This window comes from Microtus oregoni, unplaced genomic scaffold (genome assembly GCF_018167655.1).
Source record: "Microtus oregoni isolate MIOR12 unplaced genomic scaffold, Mior012 000009F_ref0000495, whole genome shotgun sequence".
Lineage (NCBI taxonomy): Eukaryota > Metazoa > Chordata > Mammalia > Rodentia > Cricetidae > Microtus > Microtus oregoni.
In genome coordinates, this window is record NW_024543068.1 from 26,460,681 (window position 1) to 26,487,489 (window position 26,809).

Sequence of the window (26,809 nt, forward strand, 5' to 3'; positions counted from 1 at the left end):
TGCCATGGCATTCCTGGTTCCAGACCAGAAATAGATATCTGAGTTGCCTATTTAACATATCAAAGTGGACTCTGGCTGCCAGGTTCTCCCTGAATCCCTCAGTCCCTTACCTGTTATAGAGCCCTCCTGGCTGGCATACCCCACCCCTTACCCTAAACTTCTCCAGCCCAGGGCTTCCCCCAGAGGCTCTTCCCTATATAATCCAGTCATGTTGGTTACCACCCTCCTGGCTGCTATGCCTGTTGGACCCCCTCTCTTTTCCCTTCCCCTTCCCCTCACATGGCTCAGGGTCATGTCCACTCTGAACCCTCCCAGATGTCCCTGTCTCTAGCTCTGCTCTCCCGTATCTCACATGTCTCCTACAAACCTCCTCCTCCATACCTAGGAGCCCTCACGCTCCTTTTCCTTTTTATTTGCTTTTTCCATTCATTTGGTGATGAAACCTGGGAGCAGCCATGCTCCTTTCCTTTCCTTTCTACCTCTCCTTTCATTTGCTGACCACTGTAGCTCTGAATGGGAGCTACTTCAACAATGACAGCAGTAATGCTTAGGGCCTTTGCCACCCCTGATATAGGAAACAGAAACATCTGGAATGAGACGTGGAGACTTTGCTCCAGTACAGAATTCCCATGACCCAGCTGCAGGAGCAGCTGATGACATGCCACGCCCACACCTCAGAGCCAACCTGCTAGACTTCAGGTCCTAATCTCATCATTTGGTAGCCGTGAAGCCTCCGGGTTTCAGTTTCTTTGTCTAGGAAACAGATATAAGAAGAGGGTGGCTGTGAAAAATCCCACAGATTGATGCATGGAAGCCTCTACCAGCCAAGTACTCATAAAATGTTATTTAGGGTTTGTGGTCCCAGTGGGAGTGGGAAGTTGGTTTCCTTTCTCCCTTGTCCTCATCACGTTGCTGTTGGTTTCACAGAGGAATTCGGGAGGCTTGTTAGTGCTCATGACCTGAAGAAGAAGAGGGAGAACTTACATAAGGAGCGAGCTGCCTTTAAATGATGAGATCTGAAAGCAGTTGCAGAAGGAACTGTTCTAGAACAGAGCCCCAAGCATGTTGTATCCAAGAGAACTTGGAGTCTGTAGTTTGTGCTTATAATCAAGAGAATATCAAATGCTACAATTGTGATCAGACCAAGAGAGACCAATTGCAAAGGGAAAGCCAAAAATGTCCCAGAATGAACACAAGAAACAAAGACCAAAACAACTAGGGAAGCCCCACACACAGTAAAGTGAAGCATTCTTAGACCTCAGCCCTGAAGCTGCTTTTGTGCTATATGGCTAATCCATAAAATACAGAATGATTGAAAATACTTTGCATTTCTTGTAGACCACGCATTTATTTCATACCTAATAAAATGAAATAAAGTGACATAACACCTACCATAAAAATCTATTTTTATAAATGTCAACCCTGAATCTTAGCTAATGTGGCTATAACTTTGACATGCTTGCTTTTTATATATTACATCATTTTGGGGGTAAATACAGAATAGATAAAAATGAAAAAAAAAGTTCTTAGCACGCTGGGAACCAGAATCAGACATGCAACAGATTTCAGTGTAGCTATGCTGGTGTCCCTGTGTACTGCTCTGCCCCTGCATGCTTAGCTCAGTTCCTTGTCATTTAAATCTGAGACAATATTGAGATCTGAACCTAGTGACAGCTTTATTTCTATCTTTTCTTTCACAGTCTTCCTACTGGGCACTCAAAATGAAGTTCCAGTATTTTAATTATATCCGGCATTGTGTATTTCAATTAATCACTTAATGATGCCTTTGTCTAATAGAGATTCTTGTTTCTGCTCAGACATGGCAGGCATTTGTATGATTTAGGTTGAAATCATTTTATTAACTTATTAATTGATTCTGTAATTGAAGAAGTGTAAGAAATGTACACTTGCCTGCAGCATGAAGGGAGGAAAATGAAAGATTGATAAGCAGCTAATGAGACAGACAGTCCAAGGAATGGATTTATGACAGACCTAATAGAATAAACTTCCCAGAGAAATTCATCCATGTCTCCAGAAGCTCTCTGAACAACAGTTTGGCTAAATTCCAACATAAATATAAAATATGTATTCCTTTTATAAGGAAAACATATTTTTTATTTTTTATTGATTTTATTGAACTATACATTTTTCTCTGCTCCTCTCCCTTCCTTTCCCCCCCTTCAGCCCTCTCCCATGGTCCCCATGTTCCCAATGTACTCAGGAGAACGTGTCTTTTTCTACTTCCCATGTATATTAGATCTATGTATGTCTCTCTTAGGGTCCTATTGTTGTCTAGGTTCTCTGGGGTTGCGAATGGTAAGCTGGTTTTCTTTGCTTTATGCCTAAAAGCCATTTATGAGTGAGTACATGTGATAATTGTCTTTCTAGGTCTGGGTTACCTCACTCAATAATGATGAGGAAACATATTTTTAATAACAAAACCTTCACACACTAATAGACTTCAAACCGGCCCCCCAGCAGCAACACCAAGTGATGCCTGTTCCTATGTGGGTGCTCACTACAGCCTTTGGGAGTTATGTCTTCTGTCTCCTTTTCTCATCTAGTCCTGTACTTCGCTATTAAACTAGGCGATGACTTTCTCTCCTTTCCCCCAAATTCAGAGGCTCTGGGCCCCCTATGGGTGCAAAAGCCACAGGTCTTTTGGAAGATCCTGTTCTATAAGCCATTGAAATGTGAGACTTCCCATCCTAAAATGGTCTCCTCCAATTAACTACTCCTTGATTTAGCAGCTCAGATGTAGTTTCATTGAAAGTCTTGTCCGAAAAAAAAAAAAAAGAAAAGAAAAGAAAAGAAAGTCTTGTCCTTCACATCATGTGTGTTGTAGCTGCTTTTGTCTCCTAGGTCGCCCACCATAGACCCTGCTTCCTGAATTGCTGTGAAATCATCATTGTCCTGGTTGGAATGACTGACAGAAACATTTAACTCAGTGCATAACCCACCATGCCCAATGGTGGTACAGCACACCAGGCATTCCATAATTGATATTTGCTCATTTAAATGCCCCTGAACATAATTTCCAACCTGTTTTCTCCTGTTTTTAAAGTATAGAGCCAGGAGAAATGTTCTGGGGCTAATTTTTTAAAAAATGTTGCTAAGGGAATGGAGAAATGGCTCAGTGATTAGAAGCTCTTGCAGAAGACTTGAGTTCAGTTCCCAGAACCAATTCAGGGCCTCACAACTGTCTGTAGCACTACTTCCATGGTATCTGACACCTCCTTCTGAGCTCCATGGGCACCAGACATGCAAGGGGTGTACATGCATACATGCAGGCAAAACACTCATACATGTAAATAAAAAAAATACTTAATTTTAAAAAATATTTTTGAAAACATTGCCTTCAGCTACATATATTGAGTTCCTATATTAGGAACTGGGATTGTCAACTAGCATGTGTCTGAAGATTCAGCTACTTAATGGTTTTAAATAATATAAAAGAATCAGTCTAAATTATAGAGGGTTGTTAACTCAGTTGGTTCTCATAAGACTTGGAAACATCCAGAGTCCCTGTCACACTGAGATCTGCTCCTGGGCACCTGGGCTCCCAGCCAACTTGTTCTATACCTGAAAAGCAGGGTACTTGACCTCTCACTGTCCCAAGTGACAGCTGCCATGAAAATATGAGGTCAGGTTCTTCACAAGTTTCAAATCGAGTGACACTTGTATCCCTTAGTACCAAGTTTCAAAAATACACAGCTGTTATTGTTTATGGGAAAAGATCTGGAAGACCATTAGTGAGTGGCTGGGTGAGTGGATGGATGGATGGATGGATGGATGGATGGACGGACGTACAGGGGGGTGTGTATGTTTCCAGATGTCTTCCTTGCCAATGGGAGGCATCTCATTGCAAGCTAATAAAACAGTTGTAACTCAACAGAAGCTAGAGATGCACTAATTTCTCTTTAGCTTCCTCTCCAGTCCCAGCAACCCCCATCCTACAGCTGGAGGAGTGTTGCACCCACAACAATAGCGCTACACTGTCCTGGAAACAGCCCCCGCTGTCCACTGTGGCCGCCGAAGGGTACATTCTGGAGCTGGATGATGGCAGTGGTGGTCAATTCCGGGTAAGCAGACAATCTACTTATAAAGCAATGCCAGGGACTCCCTCAGAAGACTATGGTGCCATCAGGGCATGGTCTTCCCATCTCTCCTGAGAGTGGACCACCCCTGAAGGGATTTCTTGTAATGTATTATCAAAGATGGATGGCTCAGTCAAATCAACCTGACCTGCAAAAAGACAGTTTAGCTGTGTGACAGAATTTCTTGTGTCTCTGAGCCTTCGGGTCTGCATCTGCCCCCTGAGGGGCCAAAGACAATAACATGTGTCTTACTTAGGGTTTCTATTGCAAAAGAGACCACAGCAATTCTTAGAGAGGAAACATTTAATTGAAGGTGGCTTACAGTTTCAGAGGTTTGGTCCATTATCTTCACAGCCATGTGCATGCAGGCATGTGCTGGGGAAGGAACTGAGAGTTTCACATCTTGGTCAGCAGGCAGCAGAAGCAGCTGTGCCACTGGGCATAACTTGAGCATAGGAGACCTCAAAGCCCACCCTGATAGGAACACACTTTCTCTAACAAGGTCGCACCTACTCCAACAAAGCCACACCTCCTAATAGTGTCGCTCCCTTTGGGGGCCATTTTCTTGCAAATCTCCACAACATACTTATGGTGCATTGGTGCTCAGAGTCCATCAGATGGTCTGTGTAAGATCAGTGTGCTGCCGCATCCATGGTGAGTCTGCAACACTGGCTATTACTATCACCATCATGACTTATTGCTAACGACACCATGAACCATTGCCTAAGCTCTGTTTCTGCTATGACAGATTCTAATATATTGTACCAACACTTTTCTTATTTGGCAGGCTCTTCTATTACAGCCTCCTTCTGTGAAAGTTTAGCTGGTAAATCTTTCTCAAGTTCTTTTTTTTTTCCCTGAGTCTTTCATGAGGCAGAAACTGGTGCCCCAAAATTATTATGTCCACAAGGCAAAGGGGTGCCAACCACTCTGGGAAGTTCACGATTCCCTCTGGATATGAGACAGCTGCCTTTTGGCAAAACATGACCGTGGTGCCCATAGATTGATGATCTCTAGTGGTGTGCCTATCTATGTGTGCCTACTTCTGTCTCAAACACACTGGGTTAGTCAGAGTTCTTTAGTGGACAGAACTTATAGAATGGTATTTTCTCTCTCTCTCTCTCTCTCTCTCTCTCTCTATATATATATATATATATATATATATATATATATATATACACACACACACACACACACACACATATAGTATCGAGGGCCGTGGAAGTACACAGCAGGTGACAACTAGTGTTCAGATGTCAACCCACCAGAGGAATGATTCTCTGATGGAGGAGAATCCCATCCAGGCAAGGCCTGTGGGACCACTGACTCAGGAAACTGTTGCTCCTGTCAGTAATTTCACATGTGCTAAAGCAGCTGTGGTGTCTCCCCAATACCTACACTGCAGTGTGTAATCTCATACAATGTGTATATATAATTTCATGATTGCATCTCACTTAATCTTATGAGCACATATATTTGTGGATGGTCAGGAAGATAATTTCTCATTAAGCTGTATAATTTTGATGTATAGAATATATACTAGGATATGCTTCATAACTAGACCTATTGTCCTACAAGGACTGTAAGACACTTAAAATCCTGCTTTGTGCCTTTCACTCAAACTACACACAGTTAGCTCACTTTCACCTCAGAGAAAGTTCGAAGTAGGCTGAATGTTTCTGTAAATGGATCATTAGTTAAAAACTTTACAGATATGCACAAGATCAGAGTTGCAGATGTCTAACCAAGGTTATTAGCACAAAGCAACCTAAAAGGTCAGGCCAGTTCTTTGCTTGCCAAGCCTGGCTGAGAAGACCTGTCTCTCTGCACAGATCTCTCTACAGCTTGTCTCATCAGGCACTGTGGCCTCTGGTCACAGTCTTACACCTGGAACCTTGAAACTTTGAATTACCATGGTAAATAGCACTCGGCTTCTTACCAAGGAGTGTGTTATGATCAATGAGATGTAACTCTTATAACTTTTTTTTCTCTTTGCTTCAAGCCTCTTGAAAAAAAATATATTTAAGCTAGATGAACAAAGAAGTAAGAAAGAATCAGAGCTAGAAAGAATTAGAGCAGAGAATTGAAACAAAGGAGAACTAGAAGCCGTAGAGGTAGGCTCGGCACTAACAGAATAAAGAGTATGGCTAGAACAGCATGTGTGTGATTTCATTCCCTATCTCTCAGATAGACAACCTTCAAACTCAGCTTCACTTCACAGTGGACCTCTCCCTCAACCCTGGAGGAAGCCCCGAAGAGCTGGACTCTCGGGCTACTTTTAATACATAGGGGAGATTTATTAGAATGACTTACAGGCTGTGTACAGTTAATCCGACAATGGCTGACTGTGAACGGACAGTCCAAGAATCTAGTAGTTGTTCAGTGCACGAGGCTGGATACCTCAGCTTGTCTTCCTGAAGAAGTAGGCTCTGATGCCTGTGGTGGGATGGACTTGCTAGGGAGGGCGAAAGCAGGCAGGCAGAGAGAGAGGCTTTCTTCTTCCACTTCTGTGTAGGCTGCCAGCAAAAGTGTGGCCCAGACTAGAGATGGGTCTTCCCACTTTAAATGATTTAATGAAGGAAAAAAAATCCCTCACAGGTGTGCCCAGCCATTTGGGGGTTTTAGTTTATTTCAGATGGAGTGAAGCCAACAACCAAAATAGCCATCACACACGTGCACACACACACACACACACACGCACGCACGCACGCACGCGCGCGCGCGCACGCACACACACACACACACACACACACACACACACACACACACGCAGCTTGCCTTCTACCTACTCCACTCCAGTCTTCTACAATTCTCCTCAAGTTCTCTCCTTTGGTAGGGAAGCCTTTATTTACATTTGTGTTGACAGGCATGGAAACAGCATCATATCTAAAATCATTGAAGGCTACTGCCATCCCAAGGTCTCATGCTCCTCTCGCTACCTTGCATGCATGTGTGCTGAGCACTTCCCGCCCCTCTCTGAGCACTCACTCCCCATCCCTCTCTGAGCACTCACTCCCCTTCCCTCTCTGAGCACTCCCCTTCCCTCTCTGAGCACTCACTCCCCATCCCTCTCTGAGCACTCACTCCCCTTCCCTCTCTGAGCACTCACTCCCCATCCCTCTCTGAGCACTCACTCCCCTTCCTTCTCTGAGCACTCCCCATCCCTCTCTGAGCACTCCCCGCCCTCTCTGAGCACTCACTCCCCATCCCTCTCTGAGCACTCCCCGCCCTCTCTGAGCACTCCCCTCCTCTCTGCGCACTCCCCGTCCTCTCTCTGAGTTCTCCAAGACCTGGAGCAGGGGGCTGCCACTTTAACTTGTGCCTTGAATGTAAATTGTTCTCACCATGATGTCAGCCGAACTTTGCAAAGTGTATAGCTGAGGAGGGAAGCCAATGCCTAACCTATGCTGAAAACGCATTATGCTAGGCTTTATTTTAAGCCTTTGAAATGTCATTCCCCCCCTCCACACCTCCCCTTCCCTCCATACTGTAGTGAAAAACTCCATTCCAATGGCTTTAAGTATAATCCCTGTGATAGCTCCTGAAATTAGGAACACAGCCTACAGACTACCCTCACGTTTTCATGTTTTGAAAAAACACTTTTCAAAAACCATACTGATGAATAAAGGTGACATTCTTTAGAAACACCAAGCATAAGCATAATCTTAGCCAAAGATTCCCAATTACAGTTTTTAAAATACTAGCTGTGGATCACTATTAGGCAACTGAGCCCACTACATATCTAAAGTTAGATTGCCTTCACACCCATCTTGAAAAGAAGGTATCAATGTCCCCATTTTACAGATTAGGTAAGTGAGGCCTTAAGCAATAAATTGAACAGCTCAATAGCTTATAGAATTCAAGTCTGGACTGGGCAGATACTGAAGTTGTGCTCCTGACCACTGAGCAGAATCCATCCCTCTTGGGGTTCACATTCAGTGGGGTCCCCTTTTCTGTTGACAGGAAGTGTATGTTGGAAAAGAAACCATGTGCACCGTGGACGGCCTTCACTTCAACAGCACATACAATGCTCGTGTCAAGGCCTTCAACAAAACAGGAGTCAGCCCCTACAGCAAGACACTGGTCCTCCAGACGTCTGAGGGTAAGACCCTTCAGCAGTATCCCTCAGAGCGGGAACTACGTGGCGTCTAACGTGGCTGGCAGCCTGGAGGTAACCCCATCAGAGCCACAGCCCTCAAGTTTTTCCATGACTTGCACTGTCTCCGGCCCCAGAGCCGCTGTCCCTCTCCCGCCTTTAGAAGGCCCATGAGATGTGGATGTGAGCAAACCAGAGACCCCACATCAGCAGTTCCCATGGCTTCCTTTGCTAATGCTCTAAGCTACAGTGGAAGAAGCAGAACGTGAAAGCTTGAATGTGCCCTGGTGTCTAAGATGGAGACACTTAAGCTCTAGAGCAGGCCACCTCAGTGGCCACTTTTGCCCAGATGATTCTCCATGTCTTTGTAGCTCTTGCTTGCTCCTGACAGGGCTGGGATGTAGATCCTTTCCAACTTTAGATCCGTAGGATCGGAACATCTTGGCGGTGGGTATGGGTGCTAGAGCCTGTTGAGCACTTCCGGCTTAACCAGCCCGGACTACTTCCTTTCCTACCCAAAGCCCAGGCCATCGGCACCAGGACTGAGATTTCCTGTGGGCACCAAACAGGAAGAGACCGGCAACTCTGCTTTACCTCGTCATGTGGGTCATTGCCCGTCCCTCTAGGGGTGGTTAGGCTGCCTGGGGTCACTGTACGACATTGTTTCTCTAGAGGACATTTGATTCTTGTCTGTACTTTAGATATTCTGGTCATCAGAGACAATCTGTCCAGAAGAGGCTTGCATTTGATGGCCTGGTGTAACCTCTGAGGCTTTAATGGTTGTTTTTTGTTTTTTTGTATTTTTACAAGCAGCGGGAGCACATGAGACTAAACCTATGAAGGGTATGTCTGGCTGGTGCCAAAGCATTTTGAGACTTTGGGGTGTTGTTTTAATCGTGGAAGTTACCTCCTACCCCCTAGGCATTCTCCGCAACTAATCTCTGATGTTGACTTTGTTCAAGATGTTGACTTCGTTAGCTAAAAGTACTGTGCTGGTTTCTCCTACCTTCCACACGCCTCGCCATGTGTCAGTCATCCCTAAAACGGTCCACATGGTTCAAAACAAGCACAACTCTGAATCCCACAGCAAGGGTGAAATCCCCAGCGCTGTGAAAGCAATGCTTTGGGGAGGAGTGGAAGGGCTGGGTGAAGCTATTCAACAAAGAGGCTCTATAAAGGACCAAATACTCACACAGCCCGTACCCACAGAGATGGCAGTGACATCACATCTAGCTCTCTGCCCAGGCTTAACATTTTAGCAACTTTCTCCTGGGATGACCGACCACCTTAAGAGCCGTTGCCTCTTTCCCCCAAAATACCACGCTAAATGCTAAGGGCCTCCAAGAGTTCTAGAAGCAATGCAGAAGGCCTTGATGGTGCTGGCCACGTTTCCCCAGGGCCCTGAAGGTGGCATGATGACATGGGGGTGTGCATGGATGCAGAGCAGGGAGAAACTGGCCATGTTCTACTATCTGTCAACGGAACTATATGAAAATTGTTTTCCTTAGCACTAGGTTATAGAACTCACATTACTATGCTCAAACCAGTTACTAACACAGCCCCCTGAGTACTTCTGTCTGTCCTTTCATCCTGCAGGAAGGTGTCATTTCTTAGTCCCTTGCAATGTTCATGAGATCCTGGTGTCTATTATTAGTTACAGGATGTGGACCTGCGACCCCCAGTACCACAGTCACAGACTTGGGGGTCATTTTCTAAGTGAAACTAACGGAACACGTTCTCTACAGACAAAGAAACTGTGTTGTAGAAATCCATTCCTCCATGACTTTTATATATATTATGTGCAAATATAAGGTATGTATGTGGTAATGAGCCAACCCGACCACCATGTAGATTTCTCTGGTCTCTGTTCCTGCCCGGAAGGGACTCGCTCATGATGAAATAAAGTTCGCACACAATACTTTCTCCATCCTCGGGTTTGTTCTGTTTGTTCTCCCTCCTCTAAGTAGTGACACAAGACTTAGGAATTTAGGGGAAATGTAGCGAATTGTCATTCTCAAAGGAGACTCAACCAAACCATTACAATAGAGAAAGCCCACCTTACTACATCCATTTTGGTTGTCTAAAAGGCAGAGAGAAAATGCCATCCTAGATATCTGAGAATCTGTTGCAGTTATACTTTATCGTGTTGTTGTTGTTTATTTTGCTGGTTTGGGATGGGGTGGGGGGTGGTGATTTGTTCTAGCTTTTGGCTGTGATAGAGTTTTTTACATCCTTCTTAGCAAGAAGCAGCTTCTTCCCAAACTTCAGAGCCAAGGTCTGTATCTAAGAAGGGTGGATGTCATATGTAACGGCAAGTCCAAGTTAACGACACATATGTATTATGTGGTTTAAGTCATCTGTCACTAATACTCGGTCACAAAACCTTCTGCGGCCTAGAGGTGACATTGCACAGGGGAATCAGATGTGTGCTTTGTTGTGAATCCTGATCATTTCCCCCCTCAAAGTCAAATGTTTCTGTCTGTCTGTCTATCAGAGTGTCTGATAAGCGCCCACGGTATTACACAGTGGGTAGAAACAGTGGAGGAGGCCCTGTTTCTTTGCTGGGTGGAGCTTCCAGGCTAGTGAGGGGATGGATCTTAAAGAAACATACACATATCCACAAAGGGAAGAAAGACGACGATACTTAAGAAAATTGATCCGAAAACAACACACTATAATTGAAGCTAGTGGACAAAGCAGTGTCACCTGAGTTCAAGCTAGGTCAAGTTTCTGAAAGCAGGTCTCTGGGATGGATCCAGGACTGACACACGAATGAGGCCAGTCCCAATCGAAACCAAATTAACCTGGCTTAGGACAGAATGTAAATGTTAGCAACTGCTAATCTTAATGAAATGGGGCTGACAGAGTGACTCAGCAGGGAAGGGCACCTGCCCTCCGGCCAGCTAGCCTGAGTACTGAGTTCAATCCTCAGGACTCCTATGTAGAAGGGGAGAGCCAACCCAGGAGAGCTGTCCTCCGTCCACACAGGCATGCCAGTGCCTCCCTCACACCACATGCAAGTAATGGACAGATAAACAAACAAACAAACAAATAAATAAATAAAATAAGCAAGCTAAAAATTTTGAAGAATTTTAATGAGATTTTAAAGTAAGGCCCATAAACGTGGTTGTATTTATTTTAATTAACTCATTGAATGGCTATCCTGACCATACCCTGCCTTTAAGGTCATCTGTAAAACAGTGTAGAAACCATTCTGCGTGACAGACTTCACCCCCACCGAAAACAATCAGGCAGGGCCGAGAGCTGGTGAGGAACTTCCGTTTGTTTTCCCATAATTACCCTCTGCCTACCTGCACCAATAGTGCCTTCTGTTTGTTTGCCATAATCTGGAGCGGGGCACAGGTAACATTCCTGAGGCCGGGGGGCGACCTGGAATGAAACATTTCCTGGGGCTCAGCTCTGCTGAGCATCTCAAGACCTGGGAGCTTTTCAATGCTCACATCTGGCAGTCTTCTGGGAGAGTAGGAGCTGCCCCTCACTTGCCTCTTAAGAAGAAAGTATAGGATTGAGACCTCTACAGAACCGACTCTTTATTCCAGTCTCTCTAACTCCGGTCTCTGTAGAGGTTCATCTGGGCAGGTTCTTGGATGTAGAACTACTTCTGGGTATTTTTAAGGCCCTTGGCCTGCGTTTCCAAATTACTTCCAGATAGATTGTATACCAGGAGCCTGTCGATCATTCCAGAGTAGTGTGCCACCCTGATTCTACCACCTTGAGGTTGAAAATAACAGATAGTCGCTTCTAAAAATAAAAATGTTTCTAAAAGAATTTGACCTTATTTGTTCATAGATTACTATCGTGATTGGTTCATACTAATAACCACGTGAAATAAGTTATAATACATTGGGGGTGGGTAGTGAGCTCTAAAGAGGGGGGGGAGGACTTCCCAGAAAAGATGTAGAGGGAGAGAAATCCAAGCAGATTTTTAGAACTGTGATATATGAGGCAAAAACTTCCCAAGTCTACCTGAACTGACACCAACAGGAAATCTGATTGCTCCAAAGCTCTAACTAGCAGAGTGTCTCAGTTACAGCCAGGAAACCAGCTTGGCCCCTTGTTCCCAGAGATGGCAAGAAGTCCAGCCCACTCCTAGGAATCTGGGGCCTCTCTGCTGTTTTAAACACTCCCTGGGAGCTTGCTCAGATAGCAGCATGTGGTGCCACACCTCTTAAACTATCTGCCCCGCAATCTAGAATGTCATCTTGGACTGACCACGAAGTAAGAAGAATGGCCTCTGGTTAGCAGCGGGGGAAGGACATAAAGTCCAGACTCATTGATTTCTAGGTGCCCAGTTTGCACCTGGGAGTCACGAACTCATTGACTCATTGCTAAGACCCCAACAGCACATTAAAGTGAAGGCTGGGAGTCAGATGTGGCGGCACAGACCTGTAATCCCAACACATGGGAGGGAAGGGTGGGAGAGTCAAGAGGTAAGGATCTTCCTTGGCCACAGAGTGAGTTAAGTGAACCTGTGCTACATGAAATCCTGGATAGACAGACAGACAGACAGACAGATAGATAGACAGACAGATAGATAGATGTATACAGATACACACATATAATATTATGTATATACATACATATATGTATATAAAAAAGAGATGGGGAATTGTTAGAGAAGTTGAGGGCATTGAGCAAGCAGGAAAATAATGAGAAGAGATAAAAAGAATACCCCCCCCCCGACACCAAATTTCCAAGAGCCTTCTCTGAAAATTTAAACGTAAGTAGTACGTTTTGGAAAGGTTTCCATTTAAAGCATTTAAAAGTCGGCCTGCCCTCCAGATCCTCCAGGGCATGTCAGGCATATTTCAGGCTTTGTAGCCACATCACAAAGTAAACACAAACAAACGAGCCAAGAACCACCACCTTAGTTAAAACTTATTAATTTTGTGCCAGGCTGCCAAGAACTCCCCTCATTGTCCAACAAAAAGGTCCAGGAAGAATGGCCGTTACATGAAAGTCGGAAAATATTTGGGGGAGAGTGAAATATAACAGAAAAATCATATTAAACTATTCATCGTGGGGCTGGGAGGCGACTCAGCTGGTGAGCATGTGGCACAAACCTGAAGACCCAGACTCAGGCTCTCAGAACACACAGAAGAGCAGGGCCCGGTGGCACGTGCCTGTGAGCATGGCACAGGAAGGTAGAGATGAGGATCCCTCAAGCTCGCTGGGCAGCTGATCTAAACCAGTTAACGAGATCCAGGCTCATTGCGAGATTCTGTCTAAAAATATAAATGACATGTCCACCTCTGCCCTCCACATACATGTCCACACACACATCTGTTTGTTCTATTTTTCACTATAAAGTCATACATTGAAAAAGAATCACTCACCCCAAGGCAGTTAAACAGACTATATCCTACACTACACTACCCCTCACAATTGTCTAATATTGACCCTGCTCTCCTGAGGCAACAGTACGCATGCACCTAATGTATTAGACTTCTACTGTTGCAATAAGTTGCCACAAAACCCATGGTGTAAAACAGCACACACGTGTCCCTTAGTCTTCTTGAGATGGGTGAGATGTCAGCAGGACAGGGTTCTTTGAGGACATTCTAGAAAACATCTGTTTCCTTGTCATTTCCAGCTTCTAGTAGCCACCTGCCTTTCCTGGCTCATGGCACTTTCTTCCATCTTAAGACCTGGCAGCATAGCATCTTCCAGACTCCTTCTGACTCTGCGTTCCTTATGTAAGGGCTCTTGTGGTTCCTGTGGTCCCACGTGGGCAGCCCAAGATAGTCTCCAGTCTCTTAAAACCTTAACGGGCAGCTGCAAAGTCCCTTTCCCTCTGAAAGGTGACCCAGCGGAGGTTTCTGGGGATCCCGGTGTGGGCGTTTTTGGATGGGCCGTTAATCCGTCTACTGCACCATACAAGGAAACTGGTACCCCACCCCGCACTGGGAAATTAAACTCCTGAGGTGTGAAGTAACTAACACCTCAGACCCAGTTCTTTCAGACCGCTGGTGCGGCACACTCTGGCTGATGTTGAAAACCTGTCCCTTGCTTTATACCTCCGGAAAGAGAACAAAAGCTACCCTGAGTCTGCCAGGTGTGTAAGCATACCCTCCCAAAGTGAAGTTGCTTGTTGAGTTGCCTTGTCTGTTCCTCTAGCCAGAAATAGGACAGTGATATTCCCAGAGTCACGGGACGCTTTTGTGTAAGAAAGAACATAGCCTCTTGGCTTTAAGAAGATATAGAAGGGGCTTCATTTCAGCCTGTCTAAGGCCAGCATACAGGTGTCTCTGAACATCCTCCCGTTCCACCTCAGGCAATTAGCCTAAAGAGTCCCTTTCCCACAAGTGTTACCATGGATACTCCAGGCAGGAGGTGATGGTCAGTGATTGGCAAGGAGAAAGAATGTCAGAGATCTATGAGATCCTCAAAAGCTACTACAGATGAGGCCTGGGGCTCGAAACCAACTTAGACGGAAACCAGCACAGAACTATTGATTAATAGAAGCTTTCTAGCCTTCCCCCGCCCACCCCCACCCCCTGTAGATCTCAGCTAGGGAAGTAGAGAAAAGGAAATAAAGGATATGAAAGAGCGTGTTTTATATAAGGCTGTATACTCCATCCAGCACTGTCACCAACTGTGGGTCCTGGGCACTGAAGAAAAGAAAGTTAATCCTTGGCGGAATATCCACAGTGGCCCTCTCCCCAGCATCCACCTGATCAGAAGTTCAGCCTCACACTGTCCTTTCCATGGTAACGGCCTCTCTCCCACACATCAAAGGAAACCACCCTGAAATATTGAGCAGTATAGGCAGAACCTGTCCCCACCCGACACCATCAACATCAAATGGTCTCAGATATACGTGCCCTGAATCCCTTTGTAGATATAATTGATAATCCGAGGCCAGCCTAAGCATTTCATTTTAAACTGTAGCGTGCTGAGATTCCCCCTTCCCATAGAAGCTGTAACCTCGTGAGGAAGAGAACCCTTCAGGAAAACAGAGACCATCAAAGGAGCCCCACAGTCACTTCCCAGGGGCTCGTGAGCGACCCTATTTAGAGAATTAGAGATTTCTCATCAATGCAGTACAAGGTTTGTAGATGGTACGAAATCATCCCATCAATCCTAAGTGACCTCTTATGCCATTAGAAGACACTCTGTGGTCCTCAGCATACACTTTGCCTTTTTGTATATTTCTACGACATTTAAAAAAAAAAAAAAGCTTTTTCACTCTCCAATTTTATCACCAGGAACTGATCTTGCCAGTCTACCTCCAACCCCACCACAGTTGAGGATGTGTTCCTCACCCTTTGGAGGCTTCATTTCTCTCATACGTGAAACCACAGAACCCTGAATTCCTGCAGTTAGTGCTCTGATGGAGGAAGGTCATTGGCTAATAAAGGAACTGCCCTGGCCCATTTTATTGGTTAGAGGATAGGTGGGAGGAGAAAACAGGACAGAACACTGGGAGGAAGAGGAAGTGAGGTCAGAGACTCCACAGCTCTCTCGGGAGCAGACGCCTGAGAGAGAGATGCCATGCCCCGCTCCCGGGATGAAGCTCCGACCCAGGATGGACTAGACTAGAATCTCCCCGGTAAGCGCACCTTGGGGTGCCATACACAGATGATTAGAAATGGGTTAAATTAATATGTGAGAATTAGCCTAGAAGAGAATGGGCCAAGCAGTGATTAAAAGAATACAGAGTCCGTGTAATTATTTCGGGGCATAAGCTAGCTGGGCAGGCGGCTGGGGTGTTCCCCTGTTCCCGCTCTTCAGTGTGGCTGTCAATCAAGCACTGTTACTATACATTGAATACTGAGTACTGTTACTATACATTGAATGGTGTATATTGTTACTTTATTCTGAATGTAGGTCAGATGCCAGGTATCACTGCCTCCTCCAAGGTCTTGGTGGGTCTAAAAGTTATGTCTATAATATTGAATATTCAGCACTAAATTAAATATTTGAGAAATTATTCTATATGAAAAAAACACATGTACCCTGAATATGTTTTCCCCTAAGCCTCTGCTTTGTTTTGCCTGGCTCAAAACATCTGGGCGTCTCCAAAAACTAACTTAATTAGAACATTCATTCTCAGAACAAAGTCTTCAAGGTAGGTAAATTGTACTTGACTAATTTGGGGTAAATTTTACCATGGAGAAAGAGAGAAAGATAATGATAAATTCCAGAGCCCAGAAGAGAGAATTATTTTGTCCTTTTCATTTTGACAACATGTAACATCCCAAGAAATCTCCTAAGAGTTTTCACAAGGCTGAATTGGATCTTCCACCCCCTCTGTGGAGGTGGAGAATGCACTCTTCTTCGGAAGCACACGCGCGCATCTATTCAGAGTGTGGGGCTTCTCGGCCTCCAGAGGAGAGGTGTTGCTCATAAACAATTCCATGGTGTTCTGAATTGGAGTGGAGGACTGGACAAGGAAATATGCAGCATCCTTGGAGTGCCAAGAGCTGGTTCACTCTTTTTTTTTTTTTAAACTTTCTTTTTTTATATATATTTTTTATTTATTTATTTATTATGTATACAGTGTTCTATCTGTGTGTATGCCTGCAGGCCAGAAGAGGGCACCACACCCCATTACGGATGGTTGTGAGCCACCATGTGGTTGCTGGGAATTGAACTCGGGACCTTTGGAAGAGCAGGCAATGCTCTTAACCACTGAGCCATCTCTCCAGCCCCTGGTTCACTCTTTTAAAAGGAGGTTTTCAAAGCAGATTTGTTTCTCAGCACTCAGCAGCAATTACTGCCACTCTTAGGAACGCTGAAGATGCCACCTTTTGTTATAAATTACACCCCCGCTGGACACAGTTGTGACTTGGGCTGCTTGTTTGATCATTTGAAAAAACAGCCCGCTTTCTCATTCACTTGTCCCTTGTCCCTTGTCCTCCCGACAAGAGCAGGTTATTTCGCAGCCGGTGTACACGGCAGTGGAACTCATCTTTCCTGCCGTCTGTGTGGCTCCCAGTGGCGTCTCTGGTTTGCTGTGCTCTGAACCATATGAGGCTGTGGCCCAATGCTCAGTTTCAAAGCTGTGCCTGCCAGAAAGGAAGACACCCAGGGCTTCCACCAGGACGCGGGGGAAGCTGGATTAGGGGATGCTGCATAGGAAACTTCAGTTGCTTTGCTCTTTCCCTTTGAGTCCCCCAAATAGCATATTAAAGATTGTTATTTATCAGTCGGGAGCGATAGCCCCCCCCTCCTCCAGGTGCTTAAGAGCGCTTACTGCCCTTGCAGAGGATCCCAGTTCAGTCTGAGAACCCATTTTAGGCTGCTCACAGCCCTGTAACTCTGTCTTCATGAGCTCCAATGCCCTCTCCTGGCCTATGTGGACATTTTCACATGCGGCATACACACATGCACATTTTTAAAAATGGAATAATTTCGCCGGGCGGTGGTGGCGCACGCCTTTAATCCCAGCACTCGGGAGGCAGAGGCAGGCGAATCTCTGTGAGTTTGAGACCAGCCTGGTCTGCAGAGCTAGTTCCAGGACAGGCTCCAAAGCTACAGAGAAACCCTGTCTCGAAAAACCAAAAAAAAAAAAATGGAATAATTTACACATAAAAATTATTCTACATCTTCTAATAATGTTTTAAGTTTTCAAATATTTAGAACTCTTTAGTACTCTGTTCATATTAGAATAAAAAATGCCACCCCCAGAAGTAGGAAACTTATCAAAGATAATTGGCACATTTTCTTTTGTTCATTTTCCTATAGTCAGTTCTCCTGCCAGCTTCGTGCTTTTCAACTACTAAATGCTAACACCTCATCTAGCCCATGCTAGTTATTCAGTAAGTGTCGAACAAATAAAAGAAACCCGTTACAAACAGCATACACCACACAGATGCTTTCTTCTTGATCCTGGAAGTCAGTAAAGAACATATATGGTCCCCACTGAGTCTTTGTTTGGGTAAATCTCGATTGTCCCATTTCAGCAGAGCCCTCTGCTATCAGCAGGGTCTCCCCTCCAGGATCCAGTGGGAAGGGAATGAGCCCTAGGGAAGAAGAGGGAATCACCAGTCCTTGATAGAGCTGTAAGAATGAACATGTCTGCTTCTGAACACAGTTCTCGTCCTGGAGTTACCCATATGAGTGAGGTTGGGGAGATGGCTCAGTCAGTAAAGCGCTTGTTAGTCCAGCACTGGGGAGAGAAAGACAGACAGGATAACTGAGGCTTGCTGGCTGACCAAAGCAACCTAACGGGCAGACTCCAAGCCAATGAGAGACCTTGTCCCAAAGTACAAGATGGTTGGTGACCGAGGGATGGCATCTACAGCTGCCCTCTAACCTCTGCTCTTGTGTGCACATAAACACACGTGTACACACAAACAGCCTACACACACACACATACACATACACACACACGCGCGTGCACACGCACACTATGTGAGTGCAGGCTCCACCCTCAGCCATGGACAGACACTTTTCTGCTGGTCTTTCCTACGGAGCAGCTCTCAAAGCTCAACCAGGCAGGGCTAGAGGTGTGCTCCACACGATGAGGTAGTAGCACTGTCCTAAGACACCCTTCATCTTTCTCTAGTGCTTGTCAGACAAGGACAGTGATTGTGATCACAAGTACTAGTGTCCCAGCCTGTGTTCTGGAAAACAAAACTAGGAATGTTACCAGCCAAGGAACCTTCTCTGAAGGCTGTTGAGATCGATAGTTGTGTTTGTATGAGAAGGCGAGGAAGTAGGATTTACTTTCTTCCTGTACCCCACAGTATAACACAGAATCCACACAGGGGTAGTTGTATCTATTTAAGTTCAGTGTGAGTTAAACATGCTTTGGCTAACTGAGGAGGGGGTAATACTGTTTGCAATCTTGCAGTGTTGTACTTAGGACCCCTTTGAACTTGTCTAGAGGAGCATGACCAGAAAGAAGATCTGTGTGCTAAAACATGGTTATCAATTTCTACTTAGCTCAGAAACAGATTAATGACTGGCATCAGATGCTTGCAGGATTGATTAGTGATCTGTCCCATTTGGCCCTAGAGAGTATCTGGTGAGTGGAACCCTGAAATGACCATATCCGAGCCATAAAATCAGTAACTCCAAACACATGGTGCTGACTGGAGATCCATCCCTCAGGGGACTTCATGGGGAGCTTGGCAGTTCCTCCTCAGATCTAAGTTGCCTAACTGCCTGTAGACAACTGATCAAACACACCATGGGCCCATGGGAGAGGCACGGAGGGAGGCTCGCCCATTAGTCTGACTGGAATTGGGTGAAAATGATCTTTTTTCTTTCCTCTAATTTGTTTGGAAAGTTCTCCTAGCAAGATAGTTTGATTTTGTGTGGTTTGTTTTGTTTCATTTTGCTTAGAAAAATGGGAGATGATCCCACCTGTTTGGTTATGAAAGATCTCAAAGGAAAAACAAAGAATGGATGGTTATTGAACCTCTCTGCCTGGGTGGAGGACAAGCTTGAGAGTAAGATGAGTTGAGGAAAATGTGGCTTATTGATAGGCAATCAATCAAACAACATAAAAGAATAGGGAAAAAACTGTCTTGCTGCCATTATCAGGAGAAGCCATGACTGCACTGAGCACCCCCACCTCAAAGTTCTTGGCACAGAGAATAAGAAGGGTGAGTGTTTCTCGTGATGGGCTTGAATCTGATCCCCAAATTATGGGTAGAGTTCATGTCTCTCCATGGGTGTTCAGATCACTGCTTGGAGATCCAGTATGCTCCAAATATCATTTTACCTTAATTTTGAAAGCAAACAGTGTCTGCAGTATAATGGATTGACTGTCACACATTTTCAAGCAAACTCTTGTGAATGAGAAGTTCACTGACACAAACGCAGTGGCAGATGTCTTCTCCAGCTAAGAAGAGCCTGTGTCTGCTGGCAACTCTGGGTGGTCACATTCCAGATCTTTTCAGGAAACTAAGAAGTCAGTTTCCCTTTAAGTTGATTGTAACATAAATAACATGAGCCGGGGGAGGGCTGTAAAACAGCGCAGCAGATCTGGGCACCTGCCGCCAACTCTGACAATTCAGGCCCTGGAACCTGCAGGACAGAAGTAGACAACCAGCTCCTGCAGGTTGTCCCCAAACCTCTGCACATGCGCACACACGCACACACACAAATAAATAAATAAATGGGAAGAACAATAATTTCTTTTTAATTTATTATATCTGTACAAAGAAATGATCAGACATCCCGAGTCACCCCAACTATATGAAGTTTAAGTAGAAACTTCACTCTTATTATTCTTGGGGATATAAAGCTTTAGGCCCCTATCCTTTTCTCTGATATTTGATTTATAGAAAAAAAATTAAATCTCACCTCAGGGATAAGACCAAAGTCTGAAAAGCTAACATTAATATTGTGAGATTGGAAATGAAAACGAGGCTGCTGCTTTGCAGTGTTAAAACCTGAGGTCGCCCCTCTTATGAAGTCTCCAGACAGGATTATGTTCTACACACACACACTCTCTCTCTCTCTCTCTCTCTCTCTCTCTCTCTCTCTCTCGAGCATACACTGTTGCTTGAACCTACACTGTGGTATTTTGATCAGAAACAGCTGTGTACAAAGACAAACCACTAACAAGATAAGTCCTAGTAACACCCACTGGTCACCAAAACAAAATCCCCTTTTCAATGAGAAAGTGTTTCCTTGAGGGTCTGGAGCCTGACACACCATCTCTACTTCCTGAATCTTCACCATTGAACTGAGTTTACCAGGACTCTAGGCCGCGACCGAGACCTCCCTTTAATCCAATAGTGGCTGTCACACCAGGCCTTTGTGAGCAGCCGCAGACACCTCCCACCTGTGCCCTCCCCCCACCCCGTCCACTCTGCTATTATTAGAGAACTGGGACGAGTTAAGTGGTGTCCATAGAACGTGAGACTAATTCAGAAACAAGGAGGGTCTCATCCCTCAGTTGTCAGGCCTGTATTTCTTCCTCCACTCAAAGATCATGTCTTGAGTGTTCTAAGATTAAAACTATCTCTAGAAATTGAGGGAATGCGTTAGTAAAGGAAAAATGTTCCACGGTTTCTAAAAGTTATCATGTCCTAAATAGAAGCTCTTGGAGAAACCATTGTTAAAAGCACAGTAACTTGAGGAGTAGTTGAAGAAAAAAAAAAAGGGGGGGGTGTAGATTTCCTCGTCAATGTATAAAATGTTCCTGAAAGTCTCAATGTTTCTCATGTAACATGCTTTTCTATTGCTAAATGTCAGAGAACTTAAAATGGTTGCCGGTGGTGCTGGAGTGGTTGTCTGGTCTGGGTTCCGGACCCACGGAGAATTCCCAGTCTCGGACACACGGGTTTGCTAATACCTGTGGGCGGCTCCTGCCGGACTGATGAATGTTTGTGTGACCGCTGGCTTAGACAGGCTTTGGGAACCTGGCCCGGGCGGCCAGCAAATATCTGATCTCTGGTTTGCATTGATCTTACATTTAGACACAGATTCAGAAGAACAGACCCTCCCTTTTCCAGTGCCTTCGGAAAGATTGCCGCTCCGTAGAATGAGTCCCTTCTCCTCCACCCTTAATCTGCAACCCAGCTTCCCCGGGAGATCCTACTTTGATTTCCGATCCTCACCCCATCAGCTGAGCTTGCACTCTTCCTTGCAGTCTCTCAATGCACCCGGTGAGCTGAGCTGTTGGATCTTTCCCTTCATCTCTGTGTCTTGGAGGCATCTCTGAAAAACGTGTGTCGTTCTTGCCATCTGTGTGCGTGGTGGTAGTGGTGGTAGGGGGTGGGGTGGTGACTTGTGTCTGTGTCTGTGGCTTCCAGTGTGGCTGAGGGAGCTTTCTGGCATTCTTGTTTGTATGGTGGAACGACCCACCCCAGAGCTGTGGTCCATGTGTGATGGCATCGGAACGGGATGCACCAAGTTGTTCTTTTTGCATCAGCGGGTACCACCATGGAAAACTTGGTCTTCATCACATGCAACGCCATAGCACGGCATAGGCACTGACTGAGTAGAGGCAGTAGTGTGGAGGTTTGCAACCTTCTGGATCCAGGAAACCAGCTGTGTCTGGGAGACCGGATCGGTGCATCCAGCCTGGAGTGGTCTGATTAAACATAGACTCAAGAGATCTTTACTGACAAAAATAAAACGAAAAGCAAAACAAAACAAAAAACCATGCCGATAGCAGAATACATCCTACAAAGCAGGGGAAGCAGAGAGCAGGAAATTAAAGCCTTTGTGACTGTAGGCCACAGCATGTCACTTTCCCTAGCAAAGGGCAGGAGCCACTGTTGGCCGAATTAGAAACCCTTCCTCGTGATGCCAAAGGCCAGAGATCCTATAATCAAAATAAGCGGCCTCACAGCCAAATGCAGCAGAGCTATGGTTGGGTCCAGCGAAGCTAGATTCGGGTTATTTTGCAGTGAGCTCTTGTCTAGCAAGCAGAATCAAATTCCTAAAACGCAGAGCTAGCTGATCTCTTCGGGGCTATATTGTAATCACGGATACATGATGCACATCTCACGTTCCGGGGTTTCTTTGGGGTTTTATTTTATCCCTTTGGCTCATCCCACATCCTGGAATGAAGAAGGCCACAGCATGACGGTGCAAAAGGGATGCAGGGACTTCGAGCTCCCTTGAACAGTGACATTTTTCTTGTGTTTTTCTGTTTCTTGTGTTTCTGTGCACTACTGGCTTTTCCCACATGCTTTTGTTATGGAGTCCTCTGCCTGTCTCTAATGTACCAAAACACTGTTACAGTCTTTGTAATGTATATTGTCTCAAGAATAAAATAATGAAATGTGGGGTTGGGGTACTTGGCAGGTGGATTTAATAGCCTTGTTCTGGTTGTATCATTGAATCGTAAATGGATGATGTTGTCTTTAAATTGGTAGAAAAAGAGTTAAGAATATTTGTTTTTTAAAAAAAAAAAACACCCCACAAGGCATGATTCATTTAAAAATTTTGAAAGCCCTATTCAGATTCCACAAATTTACTTCCAAACCTGGACATGAAATGTGGTTTTGAAATTCTTTATAGCCCATACTTACTGTGTTCCAATTCATAATGAAGAATTGAAAAGGCAGCTGGCAAAAAAGTTAAACATAAAAAGATCACCTGAGCTGGAAGATGATGAATGTATCCCAGAATAAAGTAAGCTGAGCAAGAGAAGGTTATAACGTTTAAATTGCTACCTGGAGCTCTTTTATAGGAACTAATTCTTGTAAAATTCTTTTAAGTCAGCACCTTATCTTCCAATTGTTTTAGAAATTAGCTTATTAGGACAATATAAATTGCAAAAGTTTGCATGATTCTTTCCTCCAAAGATTCCCATTTCTTAGACCAGAGCTCAACATCATTGGAAATTGTAGGTCACACACCTGTGGACACTTCCAGTCCAAGTCACTTTCCTCCTCCTTCACACGGGTTCTCATCAGAAGGGAACTAAAAAAAAAAAAAAAATTAAAATAAAAAGGGAAACCAGACATTAGGGAAGATGAGAGCAGAAGTCCCACAAGTGATTCCTATATAGCTCCGAGCCCACGTCCCACCCCACATCAGCCTTCCTCCCCTCCCTCAGGTGAGAAGAGTTGCTGTAGCAAAGCGAACTAAGAAGGAAAGTAATCTTTGTTGTCAGCACAGTCGATTCGTGTGATTGTTGATTACGAGGCATTCATAGCAGACATGTAGATTCCACACTTCTTTACACGTGGAATGCTTGCCCTGCCCTCATCACAGCAAACAAAGGCTTCCTGCCATAAGCCAGTAGGAAATCAGAAATCAGTAGACTATTGCCCCAGAGCAGAGTTATTACTCCTGGGTGATTTCTTTTCTACTTCTATTGAGCAACTTTTTCTCATCTTTAAGACAGTTGAGCTCCTCAGCTTGCAAATGTTAGTGTATAAAATTGAACCAGAAAGACAATGAACATTTAAGCTGCAGCATTTGAAGCCAGTTGGACAAAGATTTTGCCAAGATGTAAAAAGATGAACTTTTCATTTGGAGAGAGCACAAAAGCAATATATACCAAGCAAAGAAAAGGAACACTAAAAGGGCTTTGGTTTTTTATTTTCTGTCTTTTTTTTATGAATCAGGCCTCTGGGGACCGTACTCGGTTGTGCTTTCTAAGTGAATGCAAAATGGCTTTTATGAACCTGGTTGTCCCTTCACAGCCTTGATGTGTAGTATCTTTTTATAGGATGCAATTTTGAGACACAGTCTGCATCTTACTCTCAATTAGGCAAGTATACCCACTGTAATTGTTACTTTCGCCTGTGTGACTGCTACGCTCAATTCCTTTGCAAAAGAAATGGTGGTGGCTTTGTCATGTCAATAAAATTTTCCAAATGTCATTCTAACTCCATTATAACAGTTTCTCAATTTCTTAGAAAATGCCTGTCTTCTTTTTTTTTTTTTAACATTATACCTTAATCCCCCTCCCCCCACTTTCTTCTACATCAATGGCCAAACAGTCTTTCTGAGCACTGAATGTCAGTCGTGGCACGAGTCGGCCGGCTGTTGTGTTGTAATGTTCTCAGTGGAGCCCTTGTTGGTATTAGTCTATCAAAAGAAACGTGTTTTCTTGTCAATGTCAATTTTGCTTCCTGTTTCTCTCCCCCATGCCTTTCATTGGAATGACCACAGTTGACATTAAAAAGCTGCTCGCAGGTATGGACTAACATTATTCTCTTACACATAGCAGAGGCCAAGTGCATGCGAGGGGCTGCAGGCTCAGCCCCTCAGCCTCTGACTTCTCGGGATCGCTCTTTCAGGTGATAGATAGAAACTGGGCACAGCTGTGTATATAAACACCTCACCCTCTCTGCGCCTAACGTCCAAACTGCTTCTGCAATGTCTATTAGATGCCAGTTTTAGGAGTAACACTTATTTATAACTTATCTATAAGTTATAAAGGAAGCAATCTCTCCTGCAACCAAGCCACATGACAATTAGTTTCTGTTGCTTTGCAGCTTCACGACTTGGGTGAGCAGGTATGAGGGCTGCAGGAGCTTTCCCACACTTCTGCCCAAGCGTATTTCCTGATTTCACTCAGTGTGTTCTATCCCTCCTCCATCCAGGGTTATAGATCTAGCCTCCCTGCCTCAGGGCTACACAGGCATCCTAACACACCCCTATACCCTCTATGTCTCTGGTGCACTGGTCCGCCAGTCGCCAGGTGAAGGGGCTCGATGCTACTTCACTCCTGGATCAACTGACTGGGAGTGCAGTCTAAGCCAGGTAACCCCTGCTGACTCGGCCCTGTGTCCTCCGTCTGCTCCCCTGGTGCAGAGTATCAACCCCCAGGATATGCCCCATCTATCAGTTCACTTACGGTGACTCAGGCCCCAGAAACCTCCCTCCTGCCTGGCAGCATGAAAACGGGACACTGTGTGCCACGCTGCCCGGATGCGTGCTGCGATACGGGAAGCCATCCCAATAACTCGCCTCCCTTCTGTCCTCAGTGGCTTGGTTTGCTTTTGACCCGGGCTCGGCACACTCAGACATCATCTTCTCCAATGACAACCTGACGGTGACGTGCAGTAGCTACGACGACCGGGTGGTGTTGGGGAAGACGGGCTTCTCCAAGGGCGTCCACTACTGGGAGCTAACCATAGATCGCTACGACAACCACCCCGATCCAGCGTTTGGCGTGGCTCGCATCGACGTCATGAAGGATGTGATGTTGGGGAAGGACGACAAAGCGTGGGCAATGTATGTGGACAATAACCGGAGCTGGTTCATGCACAACAACTCGCACACCAACAGGTACCCTACAGCCCCACGCCAAGCCTTCTTCATGGTGGCTTGGGGACAGGAGGGAAAGCCCTAGTTCAACACCCTACACGGATAGCACTAGGAAGCAGGGCAGATGGTCTTCATCCACAGCTCCCGTGCTAGGAAATCTCTAGGATGGGCCACTCAACTGGTTTCTACATCACAGAGAGGTAGAGCCGTGTACCTTCTCCTTGGCCCCTCATTGTCAAATTCCACCCAGGGCTACAAAAGAAAACCCAGACTTAGATCTTACCAGACAAGTGTTTTAAAGGGCCAAGGTACTTAATTCTTTCTGAATCTCAGTTTGTCAATGCTCCAAATTCGTATAAGAATGTGTTTCCACGCAGGAGTGATCTGAAGACCACTTGAGATGAGATATGTACTAATGCCCCACATGGGAAGTACCTGGAAATGGAAGCCTTTGTTCTTATTGTCATTATCACCAGTACTGCTTCTCAGAATAAAAGCCATTAACTAAGCTTGGCATTAGGGATACCCGCGTGGATAGCTTTAAACTTGAACTTACTTGTTACTGTGTGTATTACAGCATCGGGTTTGCTGAAGAAAGAGGATATAGTATCTCCTGAAGAAATGTCCTCTATCACCAAAATATAGACAGTTCCAACTGTCTATATTTAATAATTTCCTTTTCCATTTATTTCTGTTTTCTTCAAACATATTTTTCTCCTATCTTCTGGGTCAAAGGTGTCTTTTCATGGACACTGGTCTGTCTTATTCTCAAACATCCCCCCAGGATACATTCTCTTCGGCATCTCTGAAAAAGGTATCCCGTGTTCAGTGAGATCAAAGGGAGAAAGGGCCCAGCAGGGGCAGAATAATGACTTTGCTATTTCAGCTCCTCTTGTAGCTCACACCACTGACCCTTCAATAGCCAGGAAGCTCCCAGAGTCTCCTGGCCCCTGGA

At 45.1% G+C, this 26,809-nt stretch overlaps 1 protein-coding gene across 13 annotated transcripts in view; it reads left to right on the top strand.

The window, feature by feature from the left end:
• The window catches only part of Trim9 (tripartite motif containing 9), a 107,658-nt gene that overhangs the window by 75,361 nt on the left and 5,488 nt on the right, over positions 1-26,809 (top strand). The window contains exons 6-12 of one of the 13 annotated variants that reach the window (XM_041658726.1): positions 3,925-4,082; positions 8,061-8,199; positions 9,004-9,036; positions 21,597-21,785; positions 24,308-24,349; positions 24,754-24,777; positions 25,572-25,875. In XM_041658726.1, coding sequence (XP_041514660.1) covers positions 3,925-4,082; positions 8,061-8,199; positions 9,004-9,036; positions 21,597-21,785; positions 24,308-24,349; positions 24,754-24,777; positions 25,572-25,875 — 889 coding nt within the window. The remainder of the gene's footprint in view (positions 1-3,924; positions 4,083-8,060; positions 8,200-9,003; positions 9,037-21,596; positions 21,786-24,307; positions 24,350-24,753; positions 24,778-25,571; positions 25,876-26,809) is intronic. The other 12 variants (XM_041658730.1, XM_041658727.1, XM_041658731.1 and 9 more) reach the window with 12 other exon arrangements.